The sequence below is a fragment of the Lepidochelys kempii genome, chromosome 3 (assembly GCF_965140265.1).
Source record: "Lepidochelys kempii isolate rLepKem1 chromosome 3, rLepKem1.hap2, whole genome shotgun sequence".
NCBI classification, from domain to species: Eukaryota; Metazoa; Chordata; order Testudines; family Cheloniidae; genus Lepidochelys; species Lepidochelys kempii.
This window is the reverse complement of record NC_133258.1, coordinates 153,589,146-153,609,867: the sequence shown is the minus strand read 5'-3', so window position 1 is coordinate 153,609,867 and position 20,722 is coordinate 153,589,146. Positions and strand designations below refer to the sequence as shown.

At 47.6% G+C, this 20,722-nt stretch overlaps 1 protein-coding gene across 2 annotated transcripts in view; it reads left to right on the top strand.

The window, feature by feature from the left end:
- LOC140909402 (uncharacterized) overlaps positions 1-20,722 on the top strand; it is a 75,951-nt gene that overhangs the window by 44,450 nt on the left and 10,779 nt on the right. Inside the window, exon 4 of one of the 2 annotated variants that reach the window (XM_073338592.1) lies at positions 10,638-10,688. In XM_073338592.1, coding sequence (XP_073194693.1) covers positions 10,638-10,688 — 51 coding nt within the window. Of the gene's footprint in view, positions 1-10,634; positions 10,689-20,722 lie in introns of both variants that reach the window. The other variant, XM_073338591.1, reaches the window with a different exon arrangement.

Below are 20,722 nucleotides of genomic sequence, written 5' to 3'. Positions count from 1 at the left end.
TCTAAGCCAGGACTTATTTGTTAATATTTCCAAGGCTCTCTGGCGGTGACTGCAAAAGTGAGATGAACCATGTAGACATCAGATAATACGTTAGGCGAGACTGGACATTCCCTATGGATTGCGAGGAAGCCGGCACCAGGAACCTGGGGAGGAAATGTCACATTGGCAACAATGAATCAAAAGCCTCTGAGCTGCTTCTGAGGAGTCCCCTTCCAGGCTTGACAGCTGTGAAACTAGAGCCCCAGACATTTCAGCAGGGTCTTGCAAACAGGAGAGTTAACTTGTTGTCTAAGCAGTGGCTAATCTTGGCACATACTGTACAGACGAGCTGGACTGAAAGGGATTTAATGAATGCTGCCTCCGTGTTTATTTTTCACCTTCCAGGTGTCTGTATTTTCAAACAGGGCTATTTCCATGTGCAAATGGAGTTTTGCTTGCCTAAGGCCTGAGAGAAAACTGAGAAAGGACTTAAATATTTGGCTGTTTGTGAATAGATGGACCTGATGACATGCTCTGCAGATCAACAGGCATGGGCCAAATTGTCAGGTCAAATTGGGAAGTGAATGCAGAGCTGAGGACTCTCCTCTGAGGATATCCAGCTCCCTGGCCTCAGAAATCAAATCTTAGGGCTGTTAGCAAAGATGCCTTTGCTGATCTTGCCAGTTTGAGCAGTGCATAAGGAGATGAGCTGTCTATAAAGATACCTGGAGCCCATACGTCATAGAGACAACCCAGAAACAATAGAGAGTCAGTCACTTACGTATATTCAGACAACCAATTCCCTAGAGAGCTCATAGCTCTGTGCAAGTGGGTAACTGCACTTTGTACTGCCTGTAGCTTCCAAGTGCTATTCAAGGGTGGTCCCAAAAAACGTCTGTGGGCTTGTCTTTATCTTGGACTTTAAGAACAGGTGGGATCCAGAAGCACTGTCATTGCAGACCCCACCGAGCTGTGATGCAGAAATTAGGGTTCAATTCTATTTTGTTCTGTTCTAGATTGGTTCTTACTGTGTCCTCCTCACTATAGGATCTGAGCGCCTTCCAGCAGTGCATTAAGTGAGGTGACTAACATCTGTCACCTGTGGTTTGTTTAGTCTCTCATCCTCTCGCGGGGCAGGGGAGAATTTTGTGTGTAGTGAAGTAGTTGCTTCCTCACACTTAAGCTCCAATTTTCATATGTGCCCCCTGATTTTGACTCTCTAACCTCAGATGACACATAGGATCTGATCTTCAGAGGTGCTGAAGATCTACAACTGTAACTGAAATCAAGGGGAACTCTAGGTGCTCCATAGCTCCGAAATTCAGGCCCTATATTCACCCAAAAATAAAGGCTCCTACATTTAATGGACACTTTGGAAAACGTACTCCTTAAACTTCGTAGGTCTCAGCTGCTGCCCCATCTGTAAAATGGGGTGGTAATACTTCCCTCTTTCCCTCCAGTGGGTGTTAGTGATGCTATGTCCATCAATGGTTTTGAGGAACTAAGATACTATCTTTGGAGATAAGCATAATGGGAGACCGATGATTAATAATACATACACAAGAAAGAGATACTCCCTCATATGTATGCAGTGCTGTAGCCGTGTTGGTCCCAGGCTATTAGAGAGACATGGTGAGTGAGATAATGTTTTTCATTGGACCAACTTCTGGCACCTGAAAAAGAGCTGTGTGTAACTTGAAAGCTTGTCCTTCTCACCAACAGAAGTTGGTCCAATAAAAGATATTACCTCATCCATCTTGTCTCTCTAATACTCCCTTAAAGAAATTCAACGATATTCCATGGTAAAGGTCAAAATCACTGCAGCTTACTCTAGTATTACCCCCCTCACCACCTCTCCCCAGGGTTATGGACTGATAGTGTATTATTTTTCGTTAGGGCTACCGGGGCAGTGACTGTGTAGGTGAATCCAGCAGCCATTTAACATGCTGCAATAACTCAGATGCAGCCAGGGATGTTAGAATCTATTTTATTGCAAGACAGAAAGAGGGGGGATGGGCCAGGATACCTGAATTATCCCATACTCCTTTTCCAAAAGTCCCAGGATGTCTGTAAGTTCCAGTTGAGCAGCTCCCAGAGCTGCGTAGAAGAGATTTTGGTGTAATATTTTATGTGAAAGACAGCCCCCTGCAGTTTTAGCCCTGGGCAGGGACTCAAGTCCAAGCGTGGGACATGAGCTCACAGGGCTTGATTCATTGTGCTAGCCATAAAGCCAGTGGATCCAGCCACTGGGGAATTCCCTTCATAGAGAGGAATTGGTTTAGAGCAAGGGATCAATTCTCCCTCCCCCACTTGTAACCTTCTCCTGCTGTAGGGGGCGTAGCTGAGGGAAAGAGTACATAAGCACAGTGACACTGGCCTCTGGTTATTCCCAGCTGCCTCAACAGCCCCTTGGGGCCACAGATAGCCTGGGATAAATTAAGGCAGCCCTGAGAACAGGGGAGGTGTAAAAGTGTTGTAAAGCCACCTTAGCCTTCCTTCCTTACCCCACCTTGATGCCTGTGTTGAGTGGAGCAGAAAAAAGATAGACTGCCTATCTGTCTAATCTAATCTAGTTAATTAATAATCTGTCTAATCTGCATCTGTCGATTTGCCTCTCTGATTCCCCCCACCATCCAGTCTGAGCCTGATTCTGATCCCACTACCTGGTGTAAATCTGGAGCCAGTGGAGTTACTCTAGATTTACTCCAGTGAAATAGAGATCAGAATCTGACCCTTCCCCCCCATGCTTTTTTGCATTGTAGGCTCCTCACCAGACCGAAGCATTTGTGCCCAAGGTCTAGCAACAGTGCTTAGTGCTAAGGAATTCAAAAACCAAATACCCAACCCAAGCCTTGACAATAGGGAAATCGCTCTTTGTTCTCTCCAGACTCACAAGAAGGTGAAACCTGTCTTCTGCTTTGGGGAAACCTCTTGCCAAGGAAATGAAATGAAGGGACAAGTGAGGCCTGGTTCTCTGTTGCCCTGCACCCTACGCAGTGATTCACACCAGTGCAAAGCACAACTATTGTGATCAGAGGTGCTGGAACTGTGGGTGCTGCGGCACCCCCGTGCTTGAAATAGTTTCCATCATAGACATGGTTTACAGTTTAGTTCAATAGCTCTCAGTGCCCCCACTGTACAAATTGTTCGAGTGCTTCTGATTGTGATCTGGCAGCATGGCACTGCTCCGCTGCGGTGTACATGACTGCACAAGGTGTGGGGAGTTAGGCTTTGAGATGGTTTTATGGCGAAACTGTGAGGTGGCAGGGGAAGGAGAACCTGAAGGAGCTGGGTCTGATGCTGAGCTCTGATTGTGTCCTGTAGGCATTTTAGAGGAGGCTCCTGGCGGGGAGGGCAATGTATGGGAGGGCAGCCCTTGGCCAGTTATTGGAGATGGCCTATCTCCATGTCCTCAATCATTCTTTCTGGCCTTGTTTTGAATAGAATCCAGCTGAAATCCCATTTGGGCTGATGGGGTGAGGGATGGGGCGAGGCTGCAGCGTGTTAGATGGCACGGGTATCCCATCCCCCCACCCCAACCCTGCCTGCGCCCTGCCACGCGGTGAGACTTAGGTGGAACTCGGTCAAGCAGAAGCCTGCAGCGGCGGCAGCAGCGTGCCTCACAATAGCCACTTTGTGCTGGGGCCTGACCTCATCTGTCCACCAAGCTGCAGCTGCTCCCTCCCCTGCATGGGTGTTAACCCTCAGCGCGCCGGGCCAGACGCAATAATTGCTGGGGAGGTGGGAGGAAGTCGCTTTGTTCCTTTGCTGGTGCTGTTGGCTGGGGTGTGGTAGGTTGCTGTTCCCACTCTAATGACAGGCCGGTCTCCACTGGGGCAGTGGGGGGAGACTGAGCTAGCCCCTGGTCTCCTGGAGCTCCTGCAGAGGAGGGATACTGTGTGGTTGCCCTAGAGGAACCTTCACCTGGTCACATGCTGCACTTTACTTTTTGGCAGCGGCAGTTCTTGTCTGTAAAGCGGATTAGTGCCCCTGAAAAGCGACAGCCCTGGAGGCTGAACCCTGGACAAGGAGAATTTCTCCCACCCTAGCCATCTGTCTCATCCCACCTCTATGGGCAAGAGGGGAGTCTTTCGGTGGCCCCATTGAGTCTTTAGCTTCTCTGGTGGCTCTGCCAACAAGGGGGCTAATGAGTTATGTTGGTTTTGGTGATGTGGACTCCTACCCAGTGGGAACTGGACAGGGAACCCCCCACTCCTTTCACCTCAGCCACCAAGGAGCCATTGGAGGGCCATGGCTTTCCACCGCAAGTGCCCTTGGTCTCATTTGGCCTGTTGATCTAGAGGTGAAAGGGTTGCCCATTGCCAGTCCCCTGAGCAAACAAACTAGTCCTCAACTCTTCGACGGGTCCATCCAGTTCTTTATATATGTTTCTCCTCCCCCTTGCTTGCCCAGTATTCTCCCTTCTCTCTCACCCCAAAATCATCCTGATCCCCACTCTCTGCAAGTTTGAAAGCTTCTGCTGTGCTTAAAAAATGATGTCTCCAAGTGCCATATGTTCCCTTTGTGTCACAAGTTAATGTGGATGTCTTAGAAGGCAGAATGCACAGGGCAAGACCCTGGAGGCAAGGTGATTCTTTAAAGGTGTCCCGCAAAGGGGGGAAAATGTTCTCTGCCTTTTTTACTTCTTTATGATAGATTAAAAAAACCCTGAAAAGTTCTTTTTCAAGCAATTGTTTCCCTGCATGTTATTTTTACTTTAGAAAACCAGATCTTGCCTGCTCTGTTTTTCCTAGAAGACTCTTTGGACTACTGGAGAACTAGTAAGGGTATGATATCCTCTCTAGAATGGAAAGTAAACCTGGCTGAGGACCAGTGACTTTTATTCAGGCTATTTACATTTTTTTTCTTCTTTGTGAACACCTATTTAACTCCAACCCCTGACAAAAAACCCACACACCTTCAATAAAGGCTGAGACCACTCCCAGTCCTCCACAAAACCAGGGAAGAGCAGATTCGACATTCCTTGTGTTATAACGAAGGCGTTATCTGCACATATAGTTACAGCAGTTAAACTAAAAGGTGTGTTTTAAAATTATTTTCATTAAACTGGTGCAAAACCTCTAGATGGACATTCTTCATTCACTTTCAACTTGATTTATTTCAGTTTATCTTAAGCTGATCTCTTGTTCATTTAAATTAAATTGATGGAAATCAATATTAAACTGAATTAAGATTCTTCACACAGGAGTTTGCACCAATTTGTCTAAATTGATGTAAAACCCAATTTTTCTTCTACTGAGTTCAACTTTGGAGTGGAAAGAAGCCCAGCCATTAAAAAAAGAACAAAACAATCTTTTTTGGTTTGTTTTAAGTTGTGGAGACAGTAAAAATGAAACCGAGATTTCTAAAAATTGTTTCATGTATACATATTTGAGGCTGAATAGGCATATGGGCGGAGAGTTAAGGCTGGTTTTCAGCTTGTAGTGTGATATTTTACACTTGTACATTGAAAAGATTGTCTCAGCTGCAAGTGAATTTGCATATTATTAACCCACAGCTCTTTCCTTTAACTGTTCATTTCCATAGTTTTAAATGCTCATTTTCTAAAAACTGTAACATGATTTAGAATTTGTATCTTTTAACATTCATGTTAATTAGTGAAGCAACCTTAACTTAAGGGATAATTATGTTTTTGTCTGTTAATATAGATTGCAAAGAACTTGGTAGCATGGTAGCTTATGTGTGGTTGTATAAACATAAACGTGCAGTGACTTCTACTGGACAGAAACAGAACTGCTCCAAAGCATATCATAGGCTCTATACTGCTAATGCCTACATGGAGATTTTCGCTGTAGCACAAGTGTTAGGAGGGTGGTGCTTTAAGAGCAGCAGGCTCAGTATTTTGTCTCTGCTGTTTACATGCCACTCTGAATGGCTGCGATATACAGCCAAGTCCTAGGGGATCATGGGTTAGTTGCAATATTTTATTCAGTGGCTATGTAACTCTCTAAATGATTGTATTGAATCACTGGAATTTTCTTTTAAATCCCAGTCTGGGATAAAGGGGATCTCTGTGGAGCTCTTGTGTGCAGGAGGTGGAGTGGGTGGGAGGATTTCATAGGCGGAACTGATTCTGCTGTGCTCAGAAATTTAACCCTCAGTCAGCTCACTCAGCCTTCACTTCAGAGCTGCTCAGCATGTGGTCCTGGAAGAAACTTTTCTTTTCTTCAGTCAATTTGTTTTTGCCTTCACTTTGGGAGCCACCGGCCTGTTACAATATGCTTTCCATTGCTCTGGTAACTGTAGTTCAGCTTGTAAAGCCTACAGCCAATTTGTGGTCGACAAGGAGGACATTTTAGTTTAAATGAGGGGGTTGGGAGTAGGAAAGGTGCCTCTTTCATCCCGTTCCCTTTATTGTAGAGGGAAGAAGGATAGTCTTGTGATTAAAAGGCCTCAGAATCAGCATCCAATTTTATTCACAACTCTGCCACTCATTTGCTAGTTTGTGACTGCAGGCAAATCATGTAACCCCTCCTTGCCTCAGTTTCCCCATTTGCAAAATGGGAAATGAAGGGTTACTAGCAAGGTAGCACATGCCACCTTTCATCTAGGCCTTTCCCCCTGGCTTTAAGCTGCTCCAAGTCATGCAGCCAAGTTAATGTTACTTCAGCCATGTCTGTACCTATGTGTCTATGAATTAATGAGTCTCTGCTTCTTAGAGCCGGACCGAAAGCTCCAGAGAGCCAGGATGAGAAGGGGCTGCCTTGGAAAGCCCCCACGTTGTTGCTAGGCAGCAGCATGCTTTAGCTTTCTAATCTGAAAGGCAGCGCTCGGGCTTGGCAGTGAACTGGCTCTGGAACAGGGAACCAGAGGGACGTAAAACCATACAAAGAGGCTTGATTTTATTTTGTAATTGTACCATTGCTGGGGTGCTGCAGCCCAACCTGGAGAGGGGTGATGGCAAGCATGGTTAGGAGCAAAGCAGCAAGAAATTTCACTGGATAAAATAACAGCTGGACCCAGCCTTATTTTGAGGGGCAAAAACATTTAATTCCCCGCCACTTCATGCCCCTCTGCACCTCCTGGATCCTCATGGCAAAGCTGAAACGCTGCAACACAGTTGCTCTCCCCTTATTTCCCAGCTAAGCAGAAGCCGGACATCTCTGCAGCCTCAGAGGAGAGAGCCTTTTCAGCAGAGATTTATGGCCCAACTTTGCAGACCCAAGAGCCTGGGTGGGGGCACGCATAGAGGCATGGAGTTTAAGGCCAGAAGGGACCACCAGCTCCATCTAGTCTGACCTTCTGTACATCACAGGCCACCAGCACCCCTCAACAGCCACACATTAGATCCGACAACTAAACTGAGACCAAAGTATTACAGCCCACAGGAGACGAGACCATTATGTGCGACAGGCAGAGAATCAAAGGGGCTGAGTTGTACCAGTTCTTATCCAAACCTCAGAACCTCTTGGAATTCCCTCATCCCTAGATTTTACTTCTGAACCCAGGGAAAGTCCAGCAGGGGGCATACCAGAGAGGTCATTACCAAATAACATGTCCATGGCTGCCTAGGGCTTCATAGCTAACCAACATGCTGTCTACCACAGCTACCTGGAACTTCATGGCAGAAGCAGGGATGGAACTAAGATCATCTCACTCTTAAAGCTTAGCCCTGCTACTTTAGGTAAAAGAGAATCTCCATTTATCTGTTAGCAGTATAGGGCTTATGATACAGATGAGCAATACTAGTTCCATTCAGAGGGCTCTGTCCATCCATCTATCCGTTCACTCCCCCCCCCCCAAGCCAGTTCATTAAAATATGTAGTATTTATTCAAGTAATTTTTGGCTTCTTCTTTAACAGCATTAGGCACTTACTTAAGTGCAGCTGCAGTCACAGTGAATTGTCCCCACGTTTAGTCAGAGGCTGGGTTGAGTAAACACCAGGGCCTTGGTGTCCAGGCTAATTTGAAGCTGGCTATTTGGAACGGTGTGAATACATGGTGCCTTGCCGGAGTAAAGGGATCTATGAGTGGGAACCCTTGAATCAGTGGACGCTGTGCAGGGGAGACTGGGAGGTACCATGTTTGCCTCCTGTAAGCAGGGGCTGGGCTAAGCAGGCTGCTTGACAATGCTTTGCTCTTTTCAGCTGTGGAAGATGCTTTACAAGTATTGTTGAATTAAGTGTTGAAACTCCCTCCCCCCAGGGGATTGCTGAGTAGTATAAATTCAGTTTTACAGTAGTATAAATTCAGTAGTATAAATTCAGTTTAACTTTTGTTTCGGGACAAAAAATGTTTGTTTGTTTTTTTTAACCTCAAGTCAAGTGACTTGCCTAAGGTCACACAGTTTATAACAGAGCTGGGATTGGAACCCAGGAGTCCTGGCTGCCCAGTTCCCTGCTTTAGCAACATTCCCCTCTCAGAGGTGGGATTAAAACCTAGGCTCTCACCACTAGACCATGCTGCTCCCCTTTGTATGCAGTTCCTCCCCTCAGAGCCAAACAGCATGTAAACTTGCTGTCTTGGGAGGACTCACCTTACCCACCCAGCCAGTGGGTAGATATGGTGAGAGTGAGACATCACACAGTGGCTTTGAAAGAGAAGCTTGTGGTGAGGACCAAACCCTGTAACACCCCACGACTCTTTCCTTCCGCATGCCCTGTACCATGCAGTCGGTCTCTTTGTAAAAGGACATTTAGCCCCACTAAGTTCCCCTCCCTACACTCCCCTCATCTCACTCAACAGTTGTTGGGGGGGGTCTTAAAAACAGGCAGTCACCTCTCAGTAAATACCAAGTTTAGAATAACTCCCCCATAGCAGTGCTGGGAATGGAGCCCTGCATTGTTTTATAGGAATTCCCAAAAAAATACTTGCTGATCCAGATGGCACAGACCTGGGTTAGTTCCGCCGTTCTCTTTGTCTGCTTGCACCTACTTTGTGCTAATCGCTGCTGGGGTCCCTTCAGGGTGAGAGACCTTGGGGCTGCACTGACATCACAGGCTGTGGCTACAGGGCAGAATTCTGGGGTGGGAACTAGTACGTGTGGCTGCGACAAAGCCCTTTGATGGCCAGTGAAAATGGTAGATTCAGGCAAGTAACTAATTATATTTGTCAGCTATTAACAGTCCTCAGCGCACCTATACTTTGAAATGTACTTAGTCTAAACAAACCCAAATCTGTTAGCTTTCAAGATGTACTGCAAGACCCATCTCTTTCCCCAGGTATCTGGGGAGGGATGGTTTGTGGAGGGCTGGGTGCCCTGCCCTGGTATTTGTGCTGGTGGTGGGTGGCTTTTTCTTCCCTTTCTAAGTTTTGGGAGGTTGCTGTGTTTTCTTTGTTTGCACTAGTACTGTAACGGTGTGTTTACTTGTAGTAGATTACTTAGAGCTGGTGAAAAAATGGAATTATTTTTTCCACAGTGGATCAAAATTTTTTGGTTTTCATGGGAATTTGTTGTTTTGTGTCAGGACAAAAAATGTTTGGGTTTTTTTTTACCTTAAATGTTTACTTTTGTTTCAGTTTTTTTAACCGAGTATTTGTGTTTTTTTGTTTTTTATTTTAGTTTTCAGATGCTTTGTTCTCCCTTTATGTATTTTGCCTGTTTTTTCACTGGAAAAATGAAGAGAAAGGTTTTAAAAAAGTGTGAAAAACTGGGGAGTACCCCAGTCGTCTCACTTTGTTACTATTTTCCAATTGGCAAAAGTTGGAAATCAGACAGAAAGTGGGGGAAAGTTTCTCAAGTAGCAGTAGCAAAGTGTAGGAAAGCGAGGAAGAAAACGCTTTGTAGCTTTTGTAGCTAACAGTAGCTATACTTTGTTACTGTTTTCCAGCTAGTAAAAAGTGGAAAACAGAAAGGGCGGAAAATCCACTATTTGTATAAAAAAATAAATAAAATAACTGGTTTTTCCTCCAAATTTTTCATTTTGAAAAATTGAAATATTTCACTGAAATATTTTTCCATAAAATATTTAGTTTTCAATAAAGCTCTTATTTTCCAACTACAAAAGTTTTTATCAGATTTTTTTGGACTAACTCTGATGTTATTCAGCCCCTACTTGTCTGGGTGCTGTATAAAACTTTCTGATGAACAAAGGAGACAGAGCTGGGACTCAAGTTGTGTGGAAGCCTGGTTGTCTCTGTAGCTGTTTTCTGTAAGAAACTCCTCCTGTTCAAGGTGTATGGTTCCATATGACAAGTGTGATGGCTTTTACACTTTTATGTAAAAGTGTGACGACAAGTGTGATGGCTTTTTGAATACCTGCTAGAGGAACCTAGAGCCATGAGTCGGTGCTTTTAAAATCTATTATATAACTCTAAATAAATAAATACAGATAACAGGAACATCCACACGTACATTAAATAGGATAATTTTTTCTTTCAAAAGGAATATAAACTCTCCTGCTTCAGGGCCTGAACCAGTCACTAATTGATGAAAACTAGGAAAAAAAACTTCCCCGTGGGCAAGTTCTTCAATAATTGTTCTCTATAGGGTTTCTTTCACTGTCCTCTGAAGTACTTGGTATTGGCCACCATAAAAGACAGTATGCTAGATGGACCACTGGTCTGATCTGGTATTCCTGTCTTATCTTAGTCCTCTGAACCTTCCATCCTGTTTGACGTAAAGTGACTCCATGCAAGCTTTGTGTTCCCACCACACCACTGCTACTAATCCCTGCATTCTGTTTCTCTTCCAGAAGATGCTGCTCAAGAAGAACTGTGGAGCAAAGACAAGAGTTATTAAAATTCGCGTAAGTTGCCTATTTCCGGTGTGTTTCCAGATGTGTATGAATGAGGTGGCACTCTTTGAATCTCTACAAATGAGAGTTGGTCTGTAGAGGTTTCCTGTGGGGAGGGTTACCTCTGAGTTGTCGGTCTGGAGGGTTTTTCCAAGCCTGAACTACAATCAACATTATTGAGGCGTGGTGCTAAAGAGGATCATATATTGGCCTTTCCGCTCTGGAGACCTTGGGGTCAAATCTTGCTTGAAGTGAAAGTCTACGGCATCCTGTAAATGCATGTAATTACACAAAGCCACTCTTTGATAGAGCACTTCTGATCCTCCTCGATCAGGAGGGGACCAGGTCTGCAATAACAGGGTTATAGCAGTGTGGGAGTGAGATGCATCGGCAGGGCTGTGCGGGAGTCCCAGATACAGAGTAGCAGGGAGCGTGGCTACAGGTTACAACTGAAGAGAATTGTGTGGGACTCAGGACTGGAATAACCAGGGATGGGAGCTGCAGGTCAGGACTATCTTAAGTATTTATGTGGCCCCCATTACTAGAGTACCTGAGCGCCTCACGTTCTTTATGAAGGTATCCTGACAGCACCCTAGTAAGCAGGGCAGTGCTATTAGCCCCACTTTAAAGATGAGGAGTTGAGGCACAGAGAGGCTAAGTGACTTGTACAAGGTGGAGTGGAGCAGGGAATTGAACCCAGGTTGCCAGTGCCCTAACCACTGAACCACGCTGCCCTTCTCTAAGGGGACATTGGCATCGAGGTCCACTGGTAGAGCTTCATGGAAGGGTTTGCACAATACTCTCCTAATACACTGACTTTGTTCTCGCTGACACTTTGACTAACCACCATCTCATTCAGAGGTATCTTAGCTCCATATTGGTGAACAGTAGCTAGCAATTCTATCTATAGGGCATTGTGGGAGATTTGTGTGTGATATCCCACACTCTAGCATTCCTGAGACTAAACCAAATGCCTCAGTCAACTAACAGCTGAGTCCCAAATGATCCTCAGATGATCTGCAGTGTAACTGTAATGTACAGGCGAAAACAACATCATCAGCTAACCAGAGAGAAGAAAGCAAATGTCTCTTGTGTAAAAACAGCCACTATCATTGCAGTAATTGCATTCAACAATTAGGCAGCTGTAGGTGATGAATGGCAAATGCAAACCAACATGCATGATAGTGTCTTCCTGGTTTACGCTGTATCCTCATGACATCTCACCCCAAAAGCAAACTGAACTGAGAACTGGAGCATCGAGGCCCTCTGTGTACCCAAATCTGCTGCACTATCTTTCCATGCCATCATTCCCCGCCCATCCCCATACTAATCCCCTCTGCCAAGGCACTCCAGTTGCGTCCTGCAGGAACCCCAGCTGTGACCCAGCACAGCTCGTATCAAGTCTCTCCATCCTGACTTGAAGTGCACCCCCTCTTTTTCCAGCCTGACCCTCTGGAGCGCTCTGTCAGTGCAGCTCACGCCTTCCCAGCAACCATCTCTTGCTGTTGCAGTACTGGGCTTCCCCAGGGCGGTATCTGTCCTGCACACACACGCTGCTAGTCTAGTCGTGGCCCCCGTATTTTGGTGCAAGCTGTTTATCAGCTTCCTTCTTTTCCATACACCTGTGCACACGCACTTTCCGTCCCCTTGTCTTTTCTGTCCCTGGGCTGGTGGCTACTCCTGTGCTGCTTGGGTAACCGGTCCCCACGAGTTTCAGTGGCACCTATTAAAAGGGAGGTGAGAGACTCAAGGGAGGTTTCCCCGAGTGCTGTGAGCTCATTACTCCAGCTCACTTCATATGCCCTGGAGAAGCCGAGACAGAATTATTCCTTCCCTCCCTATTGAGACCGTGTCAGGCCTCACTAAAATAAACAACCTTTCTGACAGGTGAGGTGAGATTCATGCTTCTGAAGTCACCCCAGGAAAACAGAGATAAGGGCATCTCTCAATCTGAGATACTTATGTGAGCCCCATTACCATAGGATTTGAGCACCTGATTGTCTTTGATGGATTTATTCTCACCCCCCCCCCATGAGGTGCTGTTATCCCCATTTGACAGCTGGGAAACTGAGGCACCACACAACTAAGTGACTTGCCTGAAGGTACCCAGATAGTCTGTGATAGAGCAGGGAATTGAATTCAGGTCACCTAAGGCCCAGGGGTACCCTAACCACTGGACCATTCTTGTTGTCTAGCCACATAACCAGCTTCTTACATGGAAGACTTCTAGTGCCATATGCTCAGCGTTGAGTTGGGTGGTTGCCTTGATTTTGTGTGACATTGGTTCGGTAGCGGCTCGGGCTGGGTCATTCCTGTTGCAGCATTGCTGATAAATAACAGTGCGGTGCAGTCCTAATTGGTGATGGGCTAAAAGAAAGCCATTTGGAGGTTTAATTCAGAAAAGAGCCAAATGTTAGAAAGGTAGAGTTGTGGTTAGTGGTTAGAGCTGGGTCAGAAACCACTGCCTCACTGTGTGACCTCAGGCAAATCTCTTAACCTTTCTGGGCCTCGTTTTCTTCATCTATAAAATGGAGATAATATTCAAAACATGTTGAGATCCTTAGGTGCGAGGCCCTATTGGAGTGCAAAGTATTACTACACTTGTATTGGTCCAACTCCTGAAGCATTTACTCAGTCCTTGCTCTGGCGGAACTCACAGGGACTTCACAGAAGTGGAAATTTGTCTATCTGGGTTCTTATGACACCATCCAGGGATGTAAAATATCAGCACCTTTCTCTCTTGCTGCTCTGCGGGAAGGAGCAAGTCTTGTGATTAGACTGTTGGGGTTTTGTGAAAATGAGAGGATCGTATTGAGGGGAAGCCATGTCAGTGATAGTTTTGCATTTGTTTCTGAATGAGGTGACATTCCTGGTCATCCTTACCTCTTGTGAGGGGTGAGTTCCATAGTGTAGGCCCAGATCCTGTCAAAGTTCTGTACCCCATGCTCATTTCTTCCCCCCTCCCCAATAGTTTCATTTTTCCAGTGGAATATAGTTGTTGTGGGAGAGCTGACCCCTCATGTAGCTAGGCCCAGTGCCATTAAGAGCTTTGAATATCAGGAGACACCTTGAACTGGGCTAGCACTTCTGCCCTTGTGGTTGCACTGTTTCCCGTAACTGCATCATGTACATGTTGAGGAATAGGGGAGAGAAGACTGAAGCGTGCGTGACTCAGAGGGAGGGCTCTGAAAGATGCCCATAATGACCTTCTGGGTTTGGTATGAGAAGAAGAATGAGTCATTTCTGTTCCCCCTTCAGCTGGTGGGATAGGAGTACTTGGTGATGAACAGTATAAAAGGGGCTGAGAGACCTAGCAGGATGCGTACGGAGCTCAACTGTCTGAGCAGCAAGGCTTCCCTCTGTACCATGGCCCGACCTGAAACTTGACTTTGAGCGATCCCAGATTATGGCGGCTGACAAGTGGCCCTGGAAACTTTTTTGCTAGGTGCTCGACTCAGCTTGCCTGGAGACAGCTGCTGAGACACTGAATGGTCATTTCCATAGGTCTCGATCACCAAGTGAAAGTTTCTTTTGTAGTGGTCAGACTCTTAAATAGTTGAAGGTGAGTGGTAGACTTGCCTCAGCAAAGGAGGTGTTGACAATCTATGCACGTAGGGCCCCAAACATTTTCTACTCTATTTACCATCCAGGAAGGTCAGAAGCACAGGCGAAGTCTCTATTTACCATCAGTGCTTCCATGATTACTGTTTGCGGGTGGGTGCTGGGCTGCTGGAAGGAAGCCGGTTGCATTTCCGCTCCTGTGCGTGGCTTGCTGTTCTTGGTGGCTCATGAATCCACCGTGGAAGTCAGTGATCTTTGCAGTGAACTGAGACGATTGCTCCTCCCACTGAGAGTGCTGGGTCCTGAGTGGAGATGGAAGCATTTCCAAGTAAGGATGGTTTGACATTAGAAGCAGGCAAAAATTTCACATTCCAAATACATGTACATCGTTGATGCAAAAATGGCAAGCTTTTCAAGGTCTTAGGTGTGTAAAGGTGCGAGTGTGCACCTGGTGGGATTTTAAAAAGTGGCTAAGCAGGTTAGATGCATAAGTACCTACGTGAGATCAGTTTGCATTGCAGTAACGACAAGAAACCCCACTCAAGGACCAGGACCCCATCATGCTAGGTGCTGTACAAACACAGAACAAAACAATGGTCCCTGCTGCAAAGAATTTACAATCTCTTTAAATTCAGATTGCTAGCAACTGCCTAGATTCTGTCGCAGCATAAGGAGAGATTGCAACAGAGTCAGCCTGAAGTGTAGGCAGGGGGAGAGGCAGTGTGGTCTAATTGTTTGTACAGGGGCAGGGCTGGCTCTAGGTTTTTTGCCGCCCCAAGCAAAAAATTTTTTGGCCGCTCCCCCTTTTTGGCCGGAATGCCGCCCCTGGAAATGTGCCCGTAGGTGCTGACTCCGTGGGTGCTCTGGGGCTGGAGCACCCCCGGGGAAAAATTGGTGGGTGCTCTGCTTCCACCGGCAGCTCCCCGCCCCGCCCCCCTACCCCAGCTCACCTCTGCTCCGCCTCCGCCTCCTCCCCTGAGTGCGCCGCCGCTTCTCTTCCCTCCCTCCCTGGCTTGCCATGAAACAGCTGTTTTGCGCGGCAAGCCTGGGAGGGATGGGGGAGAAGCGAAGTGGCAGCGTGCTCGGGGGAGGAGGTGGAACAGAGGTGAGCTGGGGTGGGGAGCGGTTCCTCTGCCCCCCACCAAGTGTTACTTCCTGCGGCCCTCCCCTTCCCCCCCCCACCGCCCACTCCAGCTCACCTCCACTCCACCTCCTCCCCTGAGCGTGCTGCCGCTCCGCTTCTCTCCCCTCCCTCCCAGGCTTGCCTCAGCAAAGGAGGCAAGCCTGGGAGGGACAGGGGAGGAGCAGAAATGCAGCGCGCCCCGGGGGAGGAGTGGGGCAGGAGATTTGGGGAAAGGGTTGGAATGGGGATGGGGAAGGGGCGGAGTTGGGGCGGGGCCGGGGGAGCACAAGCACCCACCGGTGCTGGGTAAAGTCGGCGCCTATGAATGGGCCGCCCCTGGAAACGTGCTTGCCTTGTGGGTGCCTAGAGCCGGCCCTGTACAGGGGCCTGCAATCAAGGGCCTCCTGGGTTCTGTTCCTAGCCCTGCCACTGACTTGCTGAATAGTCTTAGGCAAATCACTTCACTGCTCCATGCCTCAGTTTCCCCATCTGTGAGATTGGGAGATGGATACTGATCTACCTCCCAGGGGTGTTTTGATGCTTAGCACTGTAATGTCAGGGGAGCACTTTGAGATCTCAGATGTAAGGCTCTACAGGAGGGCAGCGTACATCTCCGTGAGAGAGTTGCCATTTCAAAAATATTGTTCTTGTAAATAGTTGTTGTGACATGACATCTTCGGGGCTCCATTGCCAGCGTTATCGTGTCTCAGTGAGACATTGTGAGGATGTTGCCCACATCCCTGGAATATCTGGGACTTGAGAGCATTGTGTGAAAAGTAGCACCGCTGAGCAGAGGTCAGGATGAGCGATAGCGGTTTTGGCCCTTCTGCTCTGGAGCACACACGCTGCATTAGCATTTAGAAACATTTGTGCTCCCGGGAGTGGGCTGCTGACCTAGCCTGGGTTTTACCTTTGCATGGACTTTGTCTCACCCAGCCAGTTGCATTAAGACGCTGCTTTCCTTATGCCAGCTCAGGGCGTGTGAGGCAGCAGCCCTTCCATCCCGCTCAGCAGTTCTTTTTCTTAAGCAAGGTGATGGGCTATCAAGAACCTAGGCAGATTAATAGAGTGATTGATAAAACCCCAAACATTGCAGCGACTTGGCCTTGTAGGAAACACTTGCAGGAGCACCCGCAGAGCAACTCTGAGGCACCAGGTGCTGTGGTGGAAGACAAGATCCCCAGAGAGGGTTCAAGGCATAATGGAGTAGGAGGATCACCACCCACAGGCAGGAGCGAAGAAATAAATAGGAGGTAACAAACTGTGTATGAAATACTGATGTGTGCGTAATGGATATGTGGAGTATGTGTCCAGGCAATACCTTCATGTGTAATGCAGGTGCATGTGCACAAGGTGTGGTAAAGTGTGCATTGGGTTTCTCTGTGTGCAACGTTTGTAATGGCTATATGCAGCTGTGATGTAGTGCGGGGATGTGTGTGTGTAATGTGTGTGTTGGGGATTTGCGTGAGTGCATGTGAGTAGTGCATTTTTGTGCAGTGTACATACGCATGCGGAATAGCGTGTGTGTGTGTCTGTGGGTATAATGTACGTGAGTGGGGTCGGGTGTGGGCGTGTGAAGGGAGGCATCCAATTGGCCGAGGAAGGTGGCTGCGTGATAATATTGGAGAATCTTTTGTCCCCTGCCTCTTGGGGATCACCCTGTATTATTTTCTTGTTCTTCGCTCACATACCGTGCGTGCAGGAGCCCTGAATGGGAGCCTGACAGAGCTGTTCTTATCTCAGCAGCAACAGGCATGGAGAGGACACAGCCTCTAAGAGGCCATGTGTCTCAAGAGCTCTGCGGGGGCAGGCAGAGAAGGAGTGTGGATTTTGGGCCAATCTGATAATCTGCCCACTCAGGGAGATGTTTTCTGCAATATGAAAATAAAACAGGGATTAAAAATCAGAACATAAACTCCCTTGTGTTCTTGCCTCAGTCTTATCAGTGCCTGAGAATGTCCCCTGCTTGGACAGGGGCCAGGTCCCAGGAATGGCTTCCCCGCCTCTTATCTTTGGCGTCTGTATCCTAAATGGCTACTGGAGAACCGCACCATGTTCTCTTCCCTTAAAACAAGGGAACCTTTCATCTTGGAGCCAAAAGGAAGATGTGCTGGCCTTAGCCCCGTTGCCAAAGGCCCGCGCTGTTTGTCAGTGAGAAGTATGCCAGGTGGCAGAGCATCACTGATGCACATCTTCGCTCTGCAGTAAGGCGCAAAGAATGTGCCTTCCCAAGGAGCTAGAGGGCGATGGCATTTTGCACATCTATCAGCGCTTTGCAAGTGTTAATGAATTTAGCCTCACAGACCAGTAAATCTCATGATCTTCATTTCACAGAGAGGCAAACTGAGGCACAGGCAGGCGAAGTGACTTTGCCAAAGCCTCGCTGGGTGACCTTGGGCGAGACAGGAAGAGAACCTAGAAGTCTTTAATGAGGTGAACTCAATCCTGGGCTTTAGTCCCAAGACCCTCTGTTCTAATCATGTGGATGTGGGAGGAATGGCTCTAGTGAGGTGGCATCATTGTTCAGCCCATACCATGTAGTGTTACACCGCTTCCTTCCCTTCTAGGGAGCTCGGGCTGACAGCACTATCGTGTACCGTAAGGAGCTCCAGTGGCTCATGGAGAAAGGAGTGGGATATTAAAGTTGCCCAAACTCTCCTTGAGATTTTCAGTACATTGTTGAATCTGAATCCAGAGAAGTATCCGGATATTCAGCTGCTCCTCCAAACTGAAACCTTGCCCCTTCTGAGGCTGGCCCAGCACCAACGGAGGCGCCATCCTTGATGTTTGCTGCTGTGCTCCTACGTGAGGGACTTGCGAAGAAGATGAGTTGGAAAGCGCCGTTCACATGGAGAGCTGCAGCAAAGGAGCAAAAAGCCCAGGACTGTGACAGTTGTGGGGGGAAGGAAACAGGCCTGCGGGATCACAAGTGAGGTGGCGGAAGAGACCTATAGGGTTGCACAGAGGAATTGAGACGGGGGCATGGGGTCACACAACTAGGAAAGGGGCCTGTGAGGTCACCTGGTGGGTTCTGGGAATGAGTGGTCCATGAGGTGGCACAGCATGAGTGTTTTGGGGTGGGGGGGAGTTGAGGGTTGCACCGTGGCTAGTGGTGCTGCATCAGAACTCTTCTGTTTGCCGGCAGGAAGTAAAGTCAGAGGTGGCGGGGCACTTTCCTTGTTCACTGCATCTAGTGCTGCTGCAGTTGTTTCCAGGCTCCCCTTTGTTTGCGAGGCTTGTGAGAAGCTGGCTCCCATTCACGCTCACACAATCCACAGCAGAGTAATCCTCTTTCCGTCTGCGCCTCGTGTCATCCTACCCCCAGTTACTGTACTTGGCTTCCCTGACTGAGGCTGTTTGTCCAGAGGCAAGTGCACTGTGCCAGCGGCCTAGTTATGCCAGGATGATTAATATTCACTTTGCGTTGTTAATTTTGATTCTTTCTAAATTGGAAGGATAATCTCCTCCATGCCAAACTACCTAGTTCTGTGGAATTGCACTGCCCTGGGCTAACACAGAGTGGAGGATGGAGGTCACACATAAGCACACAACATGTGCAAAACAATTGGTCCCATTGCTCTGCAGGTTCCAGGGCCAGCCTCTGAATGGAACTAAAAGTGAGTGTAAGTTTCAGACCCAGGCCATGTTGCCTTTTGTAAGGGGGTGGATGTCCTTGTCATAGGAAGAGGACAGGGGGGCACTGCACTTCAGCAGAGTACAGACAAGTGATCAGGGAAGACTCGGTGGAGTTGTAATTGAGAGAATAAGGACCAGGTTGTCTCTTGTCCATGCATGGGTGTGCTAGGTCAGGAGATCCCGCCTTGTGTCCTCGGCACAGGGGCCAGGCATAAATGCAGTCCCTGCACTATACAGGCTACAGCTTGGGGCACTAGCTATTCCAAAGCAGCGAGGGACAAAGCAGATGAGCTGTGACCCTGCTGTGCTTTGCAGTGGCCGGTGCATGGGAGCATAGCGAGAACAGTGTCTAGAATGCAGGTCTTCATTTAGTCTCCGTGGCAAGTGAGCCACGCAGCTTGAGCCATATTGCATTCAGAAGCATACCTTGCTAAATATATTGCTGTTTTCATTTCATCACATGCCCTCTGGGCCTCAGCTTATTAGGCAGGCTAAATCAGGGCCTGTGATCTGCTTTCTCAAAGGCACAGTAACATGCCAGAAAGAGGGGAGGAAAAGGCTTATCTTGTAGGATGGCGTCAGCAAGAACCCAGATCTGGCACATTTCCTGCTCTCCTGGGTTATGGGTAACTGACCATAAAGCATGTGTTACGCCTCTTCGAAGGTCTTCCCAAAGAAGTTCACATATTATTGTCTGGTGGCACCTTTATAGCACTGCCAGTTGCCACCTGACAACCCTGCAAACACATTTGCAAACACTTGGCGGTTTTGTTTTTTCCCCTCCCTTCTGTGAGGACACCGGTGTGTTTATGTGACCTTCACAAGCTGAACTGGCCCTAGCAACATTGCTGTACAATGTGAAGTGGGTGCTGGGTAGCTCTTAGCTGATGGAGGAAAAGACCTGGAGAGTTCCATGATTGTACAGAAGGATGTGGGGAGATGGAAAAGCCAGCAAGATGTCCGTAAACATTAGGGACAGGCCACAGCTGCAGACTTCAGCTCTGGCTCTGAACTCCCTCAAGCGAGGGAGTGTTTGGATCTGGGATTTCATGCCTAACTCCAATAGAGAGACCTGTGTTTACATATAACCCTGGTCCCAAAGTTAAGTTCTTTCAGGAGATGTATTTTGGATATTATCCCAGACTAAGCTCCAAAGCCTCAGCTGGTGCAAACCATTGGACCCCCATGGAAGTTAATGGAGCTACAGCAGTTTACCCTGCCTGAGGATCTATATTTTGCAAAGTACCTGAAGCAAGAGAGTAAATTATAGGAAACTGCCTTTCTGTGGATCTCAGCACATGGACATTAATTGATTAGTCCTGAGCACATCCCTGTGGGGTGGGGATTATCCCCCTATTTTGCAGATAGGAAACTGAGGCACAGGAGAGGTGATGTGACTTGCTTGGTGCCACACACCGAGTCCATGACAGGGCTGGGACTAGATCCCTGATTCCTCCCCCACAGTTTGAGTTTATACATCGAAGTTGAAAGGTCTCTGGTGCTTTGTGACAATGTTGCAGGGGTGACAGGAAGGAGAGAAGGAACTGGCATTAAAAACACTGTGCCCACCAATGCTGCCACGTGAACTCAGGCAGCATTAATTCTCCCCGACTTTCCTGTAGGCGCCTCTACAAGCGGAGGTTGGGAAACATCCTTCTGTACACTTCTGGTCCTGCCCACTCAGGAAGGCAGAGCACCACGCACAGTCATGGTTTTCCTTTACAGG